The sequence below is a fragment of the Larimichthys crocea genome, chromosome VI (assembly GCF_000972845.2).
Source record: "Larimichthys crocea isolate SSNF chromosome VI, L_crocea_2.0, whole genome shotgun sequence".
In the NCBI taxonomy this organism is placed as follows: Eukaryota; Metazoa; Chordata; class Actinopteri; family Sciaenidae; genus Larimichthys; species Larimichthys crocea.
Genome location: NC_040016.1, coordinates 3,268,791 through 3,284,528, shown reverse-complemented (window position 1 = coordinate 3,284,528; position 15,738 = coordinate 3,268,791). Strand labels below are relative to the sequence as shown.

Here is a 15,738-nt window from a genome sequence, read left to right as displayed (position 1 = left end):
CTGTGAGCATCAGTCTCTACAACTCCTCCCTCAAAATAACAGACTAGCTATCGAACTTGCTTGTGCAATAAATAAGTGCAATATTCCACGCATGCACACTGCACTTTAAACAATCAGTTATAATCTTTATAAGGTTTTTTGATTTACATATTGCATAGTTCACTGTTACTTGGCTTTTATTTTACTGTTACTGGTTTTATTTAACTGTTATTTATACCTGTGTATATAGTGTTAAAATGGATATCTTATAAGTATATAGTATAGTTTTTCTTGGGATTTTACTATCCAACCTCTATAGTGTTCAAATGTTTTTCTTACTACTACTACTATCTAACTTACCGTTTGGGAGCTGCTGTAACGAACACAATTTCCCTGCGGGGATTAATAAAGTATTTCTGATTATGATTCTGATTTTGTTCAGTACTGGTGTAATATGGTTGATGGTTTGTCATATATGGAATCTTCCATACAAATATTTAATTACAAAGTGATAGAAGTGAAGTAAAATTTGATTCAACTGTGAGCAATGTGCTTTTTGGAGTTCACGATGTAGGGGATTCAACTGTGAGCAATGTGCTTTTTGGAGTTCACGATGTAGGGAGCAGGAAACAGAAAGAACTGTATATCACAAAATTAATAATAAACTTAGGGAAATATCACATACATAAGGCGAAATTCAGTCACTTAAACCCCTGTTTTCTAGCATTCCAAGGAGAGACTAAGCAATACAGTACATCCAAAGCATCTGTGACTCAGACAAAAGGAGAGCTATTAAAATATAGAATTTGTGCTTGTTATTTAATGTATTTATTTGAATAATCCCCCTGGCTGTTGTTTGTTTGTATGTATGTTAATAACTGCCGTTGTACCAAATGTTATTGCCAATAAAGATTGAAAAAAAATACATGCAGACATACAGATTGTGAAACAGATGATGAACAATGTAAATAGCAATATGAGAAATATATCAGATAAACATGTAAAAAAAAAAAACACTCTGGTGAGTTAAAGCAGCTTCACCATGATCGATGACATCAAGCTGGGAATATTTATGTATACTGAATTATAAATAAGCTCACTTGAATAAATTCTGTAAGATATTTCAATTGCCTGTGAATTGTGAATCAGGTTTAGTGTTCCTGTTCTTAAAATCAGAGAGACTGGTTTTAATACTATCACAAATACAGACCCGTTTAAAAAAAAGCTTTGATCTTCGAAAATGTGCATCAGTGGAGATGATGACCTTTCACTCATGTGCTCTTGTTGTGCAGGATAATCCTGTTTTTGAATGGGTGGATAAACTGATAAATAACATATGATAATATTACTCGGTATCACATACACTACAAACACCACCACAGTGGACGCAACCAAATTTTACACACTTTATTGATGACTTTTAATTATATGTTGGGTCCCTTTCAAAATACCTAGAAACCACATTACTTCATATCTCTGTCGCTATTATTTTGATGAGTAGCCTGTGTTTTTTAATCTGTATGTCTAAAATATATAAAAATATCCATGTGTATGCTTATTCCCCTTCTCCTTTTTATCGTCTTTGAATCATAAGTTAATGTAGTATTTATCTTTTATTGTTTAAATAGCAAATTACAACTTTTTTAAATAAAGCTTTTTTTTTAAAAAAACGTGCTCGCTCCTGTAGCCAATCACCGTCTTCTGTCTTCAGAGGCGGGGACAGCGGAGTTGTCCACTTCCGGTTGTTCAATAAAGTTTATCCAGCTAGCTCCAGACATGAGCGTTGTTACAGATGGTAAGTATCCTTTTAATTCATCATTTCAGCTCTCTGGTAATAGCTACGAGTAGAAACGTGAGCTGGAGCTCCTAAAGTATCCTCATGTACCAGGCTGTACTGCCAGAAACGAGCCAGTCTGACACAGAGAGGCGGCTTTCTTTCAAAACTGCTAATACACAGTAGCCGTGTTAGGCAGCTAACTGTTAGCTCAGTAGCACCTCACCTGCTGTGTTTGATTCCCGCTTTCAGATGAAGTTATTCGGAAACGTCTTCTCATCGACGGGGACGGAGCTGGCGATGACCGCCGCATAAATGTGCTGCTAAAGAGTTTCACCAAATGGTGCAACTCGCCTGGGACCGCGGAGGAATGGTACGCCAGCTGTGCGGACCCCAGCTTTGGACTTTGTCACCAAGAATTTCTATAACAGTGTGGTTTAAAAACAAAAAAACTTGCTTTGAGTCATAAACTGTCTTTGTTTTTCTGTTCAGGTTCACGCAGTATCAGAGGATGTTAGGCACACTGGCCCAGTGTGAGTTCTCCATGGGGAAGACGTTGATGGTTTATGACATGAACCTTCGGGAAATGGAGAATTATGAGACAATCTACACAAACATAGGTATGAAATAAGAACACTTACCATGACCATGAATATTCAAACCCCAAAGTATGCATACATGTTGCTGACTCATATGATAGGAAAGGTGTTGTCAAATAATAATGCATGACACACTTTCCTTGTGGTAACTAGAGGAGCCAAACTGTCGTATTCATCATGAAACAATGCATGTGTTTGTTTTACCAAAAATAAAAAACCTTATCTACGCACTGCAGAACAAAACATCACGTCTGCACACGAGAAGATAGCAGAATGCAAAAAAGAAATTCAGAGGGCAAAGAGAATACGGAAAAATCGCCAAGGTAAGAATATTTTCAGGTCTTTATGATTTAGGTAATCGTTTACAGAAGATATACTTCTTGTCTGGGTTTTTTTTTCAACGTAATATCAGAGGTGTAGTCCCTCCATTTTGAAGTAATCCCAAAAATTAAGCATTTGTAACATAGTGCCAAAACAGTTAGTCGATCATTCGATTTGTCAATCAGTCTGTATCAATCAATGGGTTAGACATTTAAAAAAAACTAATTTACTAACTAATTTAACACTGGAGACATCAAAACTATGAAATAACACACATGGAATTATGTGGTAAACAAAGTGTAAACAGAGCAAATGTGTTTTATATTTTTAGATTCTTCAACATAGCCACACTTTTATTTTCACACACTCTGTCATTCAGCTTCATGAGGCGGTCACCTGGAATGGTTTCCGATGAACACGTGTGCCTTGTCAGAAGTTAATTAGTGGAATGTCTTCATTCATTCTTAAAGCGTTTGAGTCAGTTTTGTTGTTCAGAGGTAGTGTCGACAGTAAATAACCCTTTTACACCCTACAGTATTGATCCATATTGTGATTTTCTTTCCAGAGTATGACGCTTTAGCTAAGGTTATCCAGCAACACCCAGACCGACATGAAACACTAAAGTAAGTCAGTTTCTGATGTGTTTCATCCACATGTTAAGTTCTGCTTCACGCATTGGAGCAGTTGGCTTTCATGATAGTCATATTATGTCCTTAACTTTGATTTGATCACTTACAGGCAGTTGGAGGCACTTGACAAAGAACTCCAGCAACTGTCTCACATCAAAGAAAATGTAGATGCAAAGGTACAAATAACATTTTGATCTCTTCTGTTCTAACCTGTAATATTGTCAGTCATAATTCAAGTTAGCATTTCATTGTATTATTGACCCTGTGTTAACCTGCATATGACACATAAACCTGAAACTTGAACATTAGTAATGTTTTATTAATTTTTTTTTTGTTGTGCAGTTGGAGTTGAGGAAGAAGCAGTTCCATGTGCTACTCAGTACCATACAGGAACTGCAGCAGACACTTGAGAGTGAGTGAACAGTGAAGTGAAGGGCACTTTGGGTGCCATGTTAGGAATTTCTTGTGCTTTTAAATCTTTAAACTTTTATATGTAAAGTGTAGAAAAGTGGAGACATCGATGCCTTGCTAATTATATTTATCTTTCCTAGATGACGAGAAATCAGACAATGACGACAACAATCAAGAGAGCCCTGCAGAGAATGGTGAATGAACATGTAGAGATCCTGATTAAAATAAATGTGAACTGCTTCTAAATGATTGTTTTTTTTGTCTAAGAATACTTTTTTATGTATTTTTGAATAAAGCCGACTTGTCCATGTCTCGCTTGTTCTTATTTATTTGTATAACTCGCTTTCTGTTTCCTTGAAATAATTAACTAAACTGAGGCTGACTGAGGTTTTCAAGCTGACAAGGACTTCATGATATAAATCCACTGATTGCAAGACATATATATCAGACTGATATAAATAGCACAGGGACACTAGTTATTGATTGAGAGAGAAGCTTTAATCAAATATCAGAAAAAAATACATTCATCAGTGATGGAATTCTGGACTGAATCTACCCCTGCTTTTTCCTGTCCATTTTTTTTAGCTATTTCCTTTGTAAAAACCACAAGGGGGAGCCAAAGTACATGCTTTTATGTACATAGTTATTCTGTAGGAATTGAACTAGGCATATGAGTTGTACAGTATTCTTGTGAAATACCAGGAAGTTAAAGTTGCAATCAGTGGCTTTACTTAATGCCTTTTGGGGTACACATTTCAGGACATTCAATAAAAGAAAAGACAAATGAAAGAGTTAGACTCATACTGTCAGACATTGACCTCCTCTAGAACTCTGTCAGGAATCTACGGGCCTTCATGAGGCGTTCCAGACGACACTGGAAAGCAGCTCTCTTGCTGCCAATGTCAAAATCCTCCTTCAGCAAGACCTCAGACTTTTCCTTGTCCTGAAGCACCTGCATCATCTCCCTCTGCAGCTGGATGGCAGACTGCTGTAACATCTGGTAGCGGATCACCATGGGGATCTGGTCCGCCAGACGCTGGCTGGCAATCTAAAAGAAGAAAAAGAGAAGTTTAATGAGCGCCATATATATATATATATACTCTGTCTTAACCTTGTCATCATTGCTTTTGTCTGGGAATTGTAATTCTTAATTAAAACTTACTTTGTAATACGATTTAAGGTGCACCATCAGCTCCTGAAGTGTTGCATGGTTATCCGTGCTGTATACAATACTTCTTTCTTCATTATCTGATATGACGCTTCCCTGGTCTGAGTCTACCTCCCGCTGCTGTTCTTCTCTCTTTCTGTCACTCAGACTGCTGCTGTAGGTCCTGTCCTGGGAGTAAACAAGCAGCTCCATCTTGAACTGGGTTCTCAGCATGGATTCAGCAGTGGACTCCTTTTCTTGTTTGATGGATTCGATTTTTGCCTGGAAAATAAGATTGTGGTCAGTCTCAATGCTACCAAAAAATTATGCAAATTAAATTTTGACAGGCAAAATCCTTACTTGCTTACAAATGAACACATCAATGTCAATGTCAAACTCTTAGAAGATGGCTACCTTGACTGTTTTCATGAGGACAGGAAATCCAGTGAAGCTACTCTGGGCCAGCTGTATGAACACCTTTCTAACAGCATCTGCAGGAAACAGAAATAAAAAAAAAGATTCAGAAGATTCATATAGGGCACATGCATCAGCTATGAGCAGTTTAGTAGAAAAGCATGTTCAGTCTGTAATGTATTCAATCATATACCTCCAAGGTCCTTGAGTTTCTTGACAGCTGGTTCTTCCAGCTGTTTGATCTGCTCCTTGACCATCAACTCAAATGTCTTGTAGTTGATGAACCCTGGCAGTTCTCTTCCACGATACTTCTCTTCGTATTCCTCCACCTCTCTCTCAATCCAGTGATTAACTGTAACACACAAATTTAAATTTCAGAGTCCTGGTGTTGGACAGCTGTAGACCAAAACAAAATGATACACTTACATTTTTCCCCTGAACGGTCCAGGTGGGCATTCCACTTTCCAAACTCTTTTCTGAGTATAGAAAATACATTGAGTCTTTCTCCACACTTCAGTTCTTCTCCTGTGGTCAGACTGATGGCATCCTGAGTGAATGCAGTCACTTTCTGCAATAGTTATTTATGGATGTTTATTTAACAAATATTTAAAGAAAAATTCATATTAGTGGTGAGCATTGGTCTTCATAGCCAGGTAAATGTTACGTAGAGAGAGGGAGCTCACATCAATGAGGAAGAAGTCTCTCTCAGCTGGGTCAGTTGGGGGTCCGTTGCCATATCTCTCCAGCTCTGCACGAGTCTGTTCTAGTTTCTCTTCTATCTGCTCTTCCAGTCGTGGCAGAGATTTCTGTAAATCACATGGTCAAAGCTTTAATGCATAAGGTGACTAGTCATTGTTTATACAATACAATGTCAAGGTGAAGCAATAAGAAACATTCACCTCAATGTGATGCACTAACTCAAGGGTGAGTTTTTCAGCCAGTTTAGGAACAGTGGCATGACCGTCATTGTAGAGGGTGCTACAGGAAGAATAAAAAGCTACTGAGTACATGCTACATGACCTGTCAAACACCTTGACACATACATATTTGGTGTCATTATCCAAAAAGAATTACTTACTGGAAATATGCATGATCTTTGAAGAAAGCTTTCTCTCTTTCTATTGCTTCAGGAAGAGACACCTTCTCTGTGATCTCTTTCTGACCCCTGCACTTGACGATCATGTAGCCCTTCTTCAGGTGGATGACATCATTATGAACAATGTCAACCACCATCTCTTCTGTTCCTTTGTCCACCAGATCAGGCTTGGTCAAGATACCTGAGAGAGAGAAGGACAGATGGACAGTTGACTACCTGAAAGTCAAATAACCTTTTCCAAATGGCCTTTTTATTCTAAAAACAGCTGGATTTACCCAAAGTCCTCTCTCCATCAGGATCCACTTCCTGTGCCATCTTCAAAGCCTCTGTGGTTGCTATGTCCACGTTGGATGGAACAACCACCAAGCTGATGGTTTCTTGTTTTTTGATGAACTTCTGTATGAGTCTCTTTATCTAAAAGTATAAATTCATACTGTACATCAAGTTATGAGTTGTGCAAATATCAACAGTACTTAAGTTATTTCTGTTCACATAATGAGTGAATATTACAGGGCTAAATGTTTATAGCCTTACTAGTTACCCTGTGAAAAAGCATAAAAGTGTTGTGAGAAAAGTGAGAGATTTTCATTTTCATGGCCCGAGGGTCTTGCTAGTGGAAAGGTCAACATGGAAAGTCACTCATGAGATGTTGTGTAGGGGTGGGAAACACAGGCCCAGGTTTGACCCCACTTAAACATTTCCTTGGAACAACTTTCTATCAACTTTGTGAACAATCATACCTGGTCTCCAATGTTCTCTGGTTGTCCCTTAACAGCCACCCTGGCGATGCCAGGCAGGTCAATGAGCGTCAGGTCTGGAACATCAGGAGAGGCGATCTCCAGACTGATCAAGTCATCACTGATTTCCACCCCACTTCCCGCCATTTTATCCTGAGCTAAAGAGAGATAACATGCCATATGATGATTGCAAAGGATGGAAGTGCTGATTACTAAAACCTAAAAAAATCAGAAGCCATCAATACTTGTATATTTAGGAATGCTGTATACTGTACCTTCTCTGATCTTTTTCTCCACATCTGCAGGGACTTCTATCTCTTCCTCATAGTCCTGGTAGCTTATCTTTCCATACCACTCCTCTCCTTCTTTCTTTCTCTTCATCTTCAGTTCGAGAGGACATCTTGTCACAATGCCTTAATTACAAAGAGTGAATGATTAGAGAGGGGGAAATTATTATGAAGACCAGTAGGCTTTCAGGGTCTCAAATAGCATAGGTACCACCTGTATAAAAGTGAGATAAATATTACATCTTCCAAATGTGTCCCCCCTCCATAATAAATATACTTTAGAAGCCTGACACCAGTGTCCAATGACCAATATTTTTTTGGCCAAATTGACGACCCAAATGTAAACAGGAACATTTTTGTAGAGTGGCTCTACATGTACACCTGTTCAGGCAATCCTCCCACCCAATGAACAATCAAGTCATCAAATGTGCACTGTCAACCACAAGGTCTGACCAAAAATCTGCAAACTGCAGAGATTGGAATTGGTTGCTAGTCGCTGGTAGAGAAAACCAATTAATGACACAAAAAACTTCAACAAACAACCAATTCTCAGTAGTGTTGGGAAGTTTTTTAAGTGACTTTAATCTCTTACTCTCGGACGGTAAAATGAACTAATCTTTTTATGAGTCATTTTGTTCATTTCGTTCATTCACTAGTGCAACGTTGTAGCCCTCTAGCAGCTCATGTAAACATGACAAGTGAACGAAAGAACAATCTGTTTAAACGTACTGCTGTGTGTACTGCTCCTCACACAACCTGAGCGGCCATGCAGCTGACTTGTGGTGAGGCAATGTACTGCATGGAAGTGAACGGATCACTCACTGAGATGACTCATTACTCCCGGGTTATATGAAAGATTAGTTCATATTGAATGAAATGTTCGTGACAGGCACACCACTAATTCTCATCTGATAGTAGTAAGCAGCGGACAACAGGAGATTGTCTGTGTCAGACATGTTCTCACATGTTGGCAATACTCTACTTGGTTTAGGTGAGGGATGGCGTCTGGGTAGAGCATGAAGGTGAAGGGCATGAAACTGTGATGGAAGCACAGAAACAGAGGGCAGCACTTGACACTGGACAGCAAGGCAGGGCAGCAGCTGCTCTAAATATTACAAAATAGTTATGTGTCCGAATATTTTTGACCAGTTAAGCATGTCTTTCTAAAGGTTGGTCTGTATACACAGTCTGCTAACAGCTTTGGTAGCTAGTAGTCTGAACGAAGATAGGACTAGCACAAAACGAAGCTCGGTGTGGAACAGTTTCAGAAAGGCAACAAAGTCAAATGTAAACCGTGCTATTCTAACGTAGTAGTATTGCACTATGCTCTGCATTAACAACAAGCAACTGTCTGACATATCCAAGGATGGCTCAAAGCCAAAGATCACATGCCAGGAGAGAAAGTGTGAAGTACTCTCCTCCGAGACCGATATTCTGTCAGTCAGTGTGGTACCAGGTGAAGGATTCAAAGGGCTTGTTCAGTACCTTGAGCCCAAGTCATATTAGTTTATGCTCTTGAGAGCTACTGAGCACACTCACTCTGAGGAGAAGAATGATGAGCTAAAATTTAAGCTTGCAGGGCAGACAAGCTCAGACCACTAACTGAAACCTGCATTGCAACTGTTTGTAACTTTGTAAAGTGTAAACACATATCACCCATTGTTTTGTGGATTATTGTCTTGAATACTCATGTTGCAATGCAAAGTGGCAATATTGCCAGTCGCCATGCTGTTTTTCTTTTTTGCCAAAAGTGACAAATTTTTGGATGAGAGTGTGGAGCTGATGGGTGACAAGTTGATCATGTTGAATGGGAAAAAAGTAGATTGAAACTTTGCAAGACAGCAGTACAGCCAACGATTGTTTGTTGTCTGGCAACTGGCATGGTGCCTTGATCTAAACCTGCAGGACAGGTGCTCTACCTGTTTTAAGAACAGTCCTTGACTTTTCAACTATTTCCACCCCCCAGGTGAATCATGCTCACAGCCACAAAACAGAACTGAAAGCTAAAGGAATACAAAACTCTTGGTTGGGTGACCAAAAACATAACTCTAAACGAATGCTCATATCATATAATCAACTTTACAATGCTTTAAATGTTATTAAATGATTATTAAATATGATCGGATAATGATGGTCTTAGTGGTTACTATTTTAGTAATATGCAATAATATGATTTCACAGCAACTTCACACTAACTATATTTCTAGTTACTTTCTTTTATATTTCCTTGTATGCATTTTATTTTTAATTTTTTCAAAAGTTTTCAATTGCCTCTTGTAAGATAGCTAGACAGCTTAATTTTCTCAGTGACTGTAACTTACCACTTCCTCTTGGCAGAGCCACCCCAGACAGCGCCTCTAACACGGAGCTCTTCCCCGAACTTTGGTCTCCAATCACGGCTATAGCAGGCAGCGCCAAGTCCTTCTCCACACCCAGAGAGCGAAGAGAGTCAATGAGATCAATGCAGGGACGCACCTTCTCCTCATACTGCTGGTTCAGAGTGCTCATGGTGATGACTTCTGCAAAAAGAAATAAAACTCTGATTCAGTGAAATAAGTTTTGTCCGTGTCAAGTCTGCAATAGCAACTGGGTGAGTGAGGCAGATGGAAACTGTACCTACTGCAGGGATGCTGTTAGGTTTCGTTTCCTTGTCTTTCGTTTGTTTCACCGGTAATGTAATGAATTATGCGATAAGGAGAAAAAAAGATCGGCAGTGAAAGTGCGACAAATAACATATAGTATATGTTGAGTACATTTGTGATACAAGTAGAAATTATATTTTACACCTTTATGAAAGGCTTGTTAAGAAAGCATTAAAACCAGTTTACAATTAAATATTTTTTTTATAATTAAGAAACAAATTAAAAGCCAAGAGACCACTGAGGCTAATGAATTACCTGGCAGACTCAAAAATAAATCATATTGTAGAATATTTTGCTTAAACAATATCATTGTATGACATCAAAGTAAAGTAGTGAAAATATTCTAAAACTTAAAATTAAACTGATATTCTGTGTGTGTGTGTGTGTGTGTTTCATTCTTTTATGATGACTTATGAGCATTAGTAACATCTGGTTTTGATGTTCTCATAATCTATTATTAGACACCCAAGGATGAATATACTGTTATGTCCTAAACCAGTCAGACAACAACACGACAATCACAGAATCAACAAAGTCTTGGTGGTGTGAACGAAAAATGGTTTATTTATAACAACAACAAAAAAGATACTCAGGTGGGGCAGGATGGGACAAAGTGATTGTGCCAAAAATAATGAAATTAATATAACAAAAGTAGGACTGTCTTATCAGGAGCTAAAGAAAAGAAACAAACAAAATGCCTAACAAACAATAGAAAGGTGGCGCAACCAACAATCCTAGTGAAGTAACAAAAAATGCCTACGTGTGTAGTAGTGTATTGGGTACCCCAACTTACCTAGTCCCAAGTAAAAAACAACCTCCCGCCACCTCTAACAACTCTGTAAGGTTGACAAGAATAAACAAGGCAGTACAAGCACAAGTGAGGCGACTCTGCAAATCAGCCCTCTCACTTTTAGTGTTACAATCCTCCTCTAACAAGGGCGTTGAATACATTTTCTCCTGTAGAATCTGTAGCATCTCCCTCTGCAGCTGGACAGCAAACTCCTGCAAGATCTGGTAACGAATCACCAGGGGGACCTGGTAATCCAGACGCTGGCTGGCTATCTGAAGAAGGGAACTTTCAGGCCAGGACTCAAGGAGGACTCAGATGCAGAGTGAGGCAGAGAGCTGTTTTATTCAGATCTACAAGGATCCTCGAATGAGTGAGGCTATAAAAGAAGGCCTAAACTAGGAGAAACAAAAAATCACTCCAAGGAGGAAAAAACTCTGAACTACTCTTATTAAAGATTAACAAAATCAAAATCACTCACAACGAGGAAAAACAAAAGGCTATGAAACATTAACTTAAGGCTCTCCAATTAGGCTGAAAAATCACTGGGCTAAACACAAAGAAACCAGAGGACTAGACTAAGAAGTACAACAGAAAATCACTCTTACGAGGAAGGCAAACAAAAGAACACTAGAGCAATAAAGCTGTGGCTGTGGGCTATGAACTAAGGCTTTGGTGAACGCTACAGGAGACGAAACACTTCGGCACAGGACAAAGGGAGACGCAGACAATATATACACAGGGTAATGGGGAACAGGTAGAAACGATCAGGGCGGGGAAGACAATCAGACCGGTGACACATGAGGAAGGGCAGGTAAATATCAAAATAAAACAGGAAATGACGAGACATAACAAAAACCCAACTTGACCTCAGTGTTTGATAGAGGAGGGCATTTACTGAAAAACATAACCTCTGTCTAAATCTTGCCATCATTGCTTTTGTTCATGAATTCCCTCTAAATTGAAACTTACTTCGTAACAAGATTTAACTTGCAACATCAGCTCCTGAAGTGTTGCATGATTGCCATGTATTCCTTTCTCTTTTTCATCTCTTTCTTTTCTCTTTCTGTCACTCAGACTGCTGCTGTAGGTCCTGTCCTGAGAGTCAACAAGCATCTCCATCTTGAACTGGGTTCTCAGCATGGATTTAGCAGTGGACTCATTTTGATTCTTTATGTAATTGATCTTTGTCTAGAAAATAAGATTCTGGTCAGTCTGAGCAAAAATTATGCAAATTACATTTTAACAGCCAAACTACCAAAGATGAGAAAGTTAATATTAAACTCGTAGACTACCATGGCTTTTTCCAGGAGGTTAGGAAATCCAGTGAAGCTACTCTTAGCCAGCTGTATGAAAACCTTCATAACAGCATCTGGAGGGAACAGAAATACAAGTTGATGCAGCAGATTAATCTCAGCTCAGCACATCACTGGTGGTTGTAGTTAAATCTGTCATATGTTCAGTCATGTACCTCCTATGTTCTTGAGTCTCTTGACAGCTAATTCTTCCAGCTGTTTGATCAGCTCCTTGGCAATGACCTCAAACGTCTTGTAGTTGATGAAGCTTGGTAGTTCTCTTCTACGATACTTCTCTTCATACTGCGCCACCTCTCTCTCAATCATCTTTCTAACTACAACAAAAAACATATACTGTGTTTGAGAGTACTACTGTTGGACAGTACTACAGTAGTAGATCAAAATGATACACTCACAGATTTCTCCTGAGTTATTCAGGTGGGCATTCCACTTCATCAATTCTGTTAGCGTGGGAGGAGTGCAGGTGCCAGCCCATCTCAGAGTTGCCTAGTGACCAGGGTAGAAGAAACTCGATGTTGGCCTCCTAGACATAATAGATAGCTAACTGTTGACGTTCCATTAGCATGAACAGACAACAGTGTCTCCAGACTAGTGTTGAAGGTGAACACTAACATGGGTAAATGCATTCCCTTTGACTATTTTGGGCGTAAAGTATTTGTGGCGTCATCTGTAAGGGTTTGAAGTCTGACCACCAGCATGAGTTAGGGGGAATAGAGACCGACCCATACCCGATTGTATGTGAAAATGTCTCTGATTCTCCTTGGCCAAACTTCAATAAATATTACAGCATAAGACATCAGAGGCTCCTGAACGCTTTCTTCAGTTCAGTTCAGTTCAGAGTGCTCATGGTGACTACTTGTCTCCTGCAAATATATGTGTTTGAAAAAGAAACAGAAATATAGAAGAAAAAGAAACAATAATAGATAAACGGAACTGATGGCACATGTAAAGTAAGGGGGGAAATTTAAGTGACTTATTTTCTCTCATTTGACGATGGATCTTCCTATGGAGATCTGGTAGACGGACTACGACCCCGTGCAGATGACATGAACACGAGCAGCCTGGCAGACTGCCATATATGATAGTGCTTAAGATATACATTGTCAGTAATCTAGGCAGGTGTAAATTACAGAACAAATCTGAACAAATGCAACCATAAATGCAGGATGTGAGCTTTCAAAACATAACTTAGGTTTTGTTTCTCTAAGTTTCATTTGTCTTGCTGTGGTTAGATAAGGTGTTGTCTATGTTATGTAATGGATGTCATCAACAAACCACTTCCTCATGTGAAATGATTTTGAGGTTTTGTGAAACAGGCCAGGGTTAATGGTCATCTAAATTAAAGCTTACATACACTTTTTGTAACCATACTATGATTAAAAAAAGTTCTAGCTGGTCTGATACATGGCAACAATGTTAAAATAAGTTACTCCTTTAGAAATTTAGAACATTAGAAATATTATACCTTAACCAATGAATGTATTAAATAATTTACTAATTATTTATAGATCTGTTATAAAGCAGTTATTACAGAAACCTTTGGGTTATCAGGTTGTAAAATCTTCTATTATTAGTAGATTATTAGTAGATAGGCCATTAATAAAGTCATTATCAAGAGATAATCACTTTCTAATAATCCATCAAGTCTGCAGTTTGAAGTCTGCAGCTTGAATCATTGATGACGATGATGCTCACAATGCAACAGCAAAGTCTGTTAATTAGGGCATTTATTTAAGGGCTTTTAAAGAGATCCATTGTTTTTGTAATGTTATCAAGTTATGAAGAAATGGATTTTGATCCCTATGCTGTGGAGCAATAGAAGGTCAGAGGTCAGCTGGTCTATTGGACCAGTCCACCTGAGGAATTAAAGAGCTAAAAAGACAAAAGACCTGCTGCAGGAGGAAATCATAGACAACGTGGGAGGTGATCCAATTTCGTTTATACCAGATCATCATAATACATCATAACACGATCGAAGCAGCGATCACATTTGGGGCACTGGAAAGGCCATTCCCCTGTGTGGATTATTTTCATATTAAACATCCAGTGTTGCATTTGGGAAGTTCTTTTACTTTGCTGTTGATGGCATGCAGTGAAAACATCAGTATATTAAAATGCAGTTTACTTTTTGCATTTTAAATGGACCTGTGGGGTCTGTCTGGTAAGATTATGACTTCATTATCAATGTCAATCAAGAATTGAAATAATGATGGAATATTGGGCCACCTGTCACAGAAGTGAAATGGTTGTCATGTTGAGAATGGTTGATCAGCTCCCCCTCCTGTCCACTCATATATTAGCATATTAGCAAGTTAAGGCAAAAAATGGATGCTTAATAATCAACGATAACTACCGTGATGATCTGCAGGAAATATGACACAGTTAGACAAGGTATTGACCATCACACTAAATGATGTGTGATATTCATGTATTATATATTAATTTGAAACCTATTGCCTATCTAGTTATTAACAACAACTTGAGAAGGTTTTGCACTACAGCAGACATGTGAACTGGATCTGTATGTCAAAGCAGCTCCACAGTCAACAACAAAGAGCTAATTGCAGGAGATGAAGAGGAACAAGCCACCAACAGTTCATCAGGATTAAGAATACAAGAATATAAGAATACAGCATAGAGAGGACACAGCATGGCTGCTTTGATTTTGCTTTGCAACCAGGCGTCATTCAGTCCATCTCAGTTCCACCAATGATCCATGTCTTTGCCCTTTGAGACAAGAAAGAGACAAGAGAGACAAGATGGTGGTGGCTAGAGACACCACACTCTGAGCTTCATAATGGCTCTTTAGAAACCTATGGGTGACGTTACGGATATGACTTCCATGTTCTATACTGTTTATGGTCCGCATGAGCTCTTTGTCTCTTTCTCTCTCTGCATCACATTTTGCTGTTTTTTAATGTCTGGTCATAAGATGGCCACCAATTTTGTGTTGGCAAAGGGTGCTAAAGGAGATGACAAAGGAAGCAAAGGTAGCAAATAATCCAAATGACTGAGCTATGTCAAAAACAAAAACTAGTTATTTCATCATCATTTTAGCTATTTGTTTTTCTCCATTGAGACTGGATTTTCCTCATTCAGTTTTAGTGGCAGGGATATGCATCCTCAGAAACTTCCAAATGTAAAAGGTGTCTCCTTCGTTCCACTCTCAGGTATTACAATTCAAAGCGAAGAGCCACTACATTCTGAAGGACATGGCCAGTCCTATGGTATAGGTGCACTGCTGCCACAGGATGGCCTCATTATTACATTTTGTTTCTGTTATTCTGTACAGCGGACCACTGTTACTCAACTTAAACAGTAATAAAATAATACTATTCATTTATTTAGATATTTGCACTGGTTCTAAACTAAAAAGCTATTTCAAATGTTAGGACCCATAGTATGTGTCTGTATTCAGTATGTTGTCTGTGTACAGTTCAGTTTATCTGTGAGCTGTGATTTATCTGTGTCTCATCACTTATCTTATCATTAATTGATCAATCTGGGAGTTGCTTAGTTCCCAAACTGGTCAGTTTCAGGAGAAACTGCAAGATAACTGTCACATGCATGTTGTTGTTTCTCACAAATAGTAAGTGATT

General features: G+C 38.7%; 3 protein-coding genes across 3 annotated transcripts; 1 reads left to right on the top strand and 2 right to left on the bottom strand.

The window, feature by feature from the left end:
- Positions 1 to 1,666: 1,666 nt before the first annotated feature.
- On the top strand, positions 1,667 to 4,024 carry thoc7 (THO complex 7). Its single transcript, XM_010737372.3, has 8 exons — positions 1,667 to 1,774; positions 2,006 to 2,126; positions 2,246 to 2,373; positions 2,589 to 2,675; positions 3,239 to 3,296; positions 3,412 to 3,478; positions 3,645 to 3,714; positions 3,854 to 4,024. The coding sequence occupies exons 1-8, from the start codon at positions 1,756 to 1,758 to the stop codon at positions 3,913 to 3,915; spliced, it is 612 nt and encodes a 203-aa protein (XP_010735674.1). The 5' UTR covers positions 1,667 to 1,755; the 3' UTR covers positions 3,916 to 4,024.
- A 165-nt stretch (positions 4,025 to 4,189) lies between these two features.
- Positions 4,190 to 10,007, bottom strand: LOC109142036 (interferon-induced GTP-binding protein Mx). The gene is made up of 12 exons (XM_027279015.1): positions 9,716 to 10,007; positions 7,383 to 7,520; positions 7,111 to 7,265; positions 6,646 to 6,784; positions 6,353 to 6,551; positions 6,174 to 6,252; positions 5,958 to 6,080; positions 5,701 to 5,842; positions 5,468 to 5,626; positions 5,275 to 5,351; positions 4,876 to 5,142; positions 4,190 to 4,761 (listed from the first exon to the last, which is right to left on the bottom strand). Exons 1-12 carry the CDS (start codon positions 9,900 to 9,902, stop codon positions 4,537 to 4,539), a joined length of 1,890 nt encoding a protein of 629 aa, XP_027134816.1. The 5' UTR covers positions 9,903 to 10,007; the 3' UTR covers positions 4,190 to 4,536.
- Positions 10,008 to 10,810: 803 nt separating this feature from the next.
- Positions 10,811 to 12,447, bottom strand: LOC113745831 (interferon-induced GTP-binding protein Mx-like). Its single transcript, XM_027279026.1, has 4 exons — positions 12,295 to 12,447; positions 12,119 to 12,195; positions 11,796 to 12,014; positions 10,811 to 11,098 (listed from the first exon to the last, which is right to left on the bottom strand). Exons 1-4 carry the CDS (start codon positions 12,443 to 12,445, stop codon positions 10,826 to 10,828), a joined length of 720 nt encoding a protein of 239 aa, XP_027134827.1. The 5' UTR covers positions 12,446 to 12,447; the 3' UTR covers positions 10,811 to 10,825.
- Between the last annotated feature and the right edge of the window lie 3,291 nt (positions 12,448 to 15,738).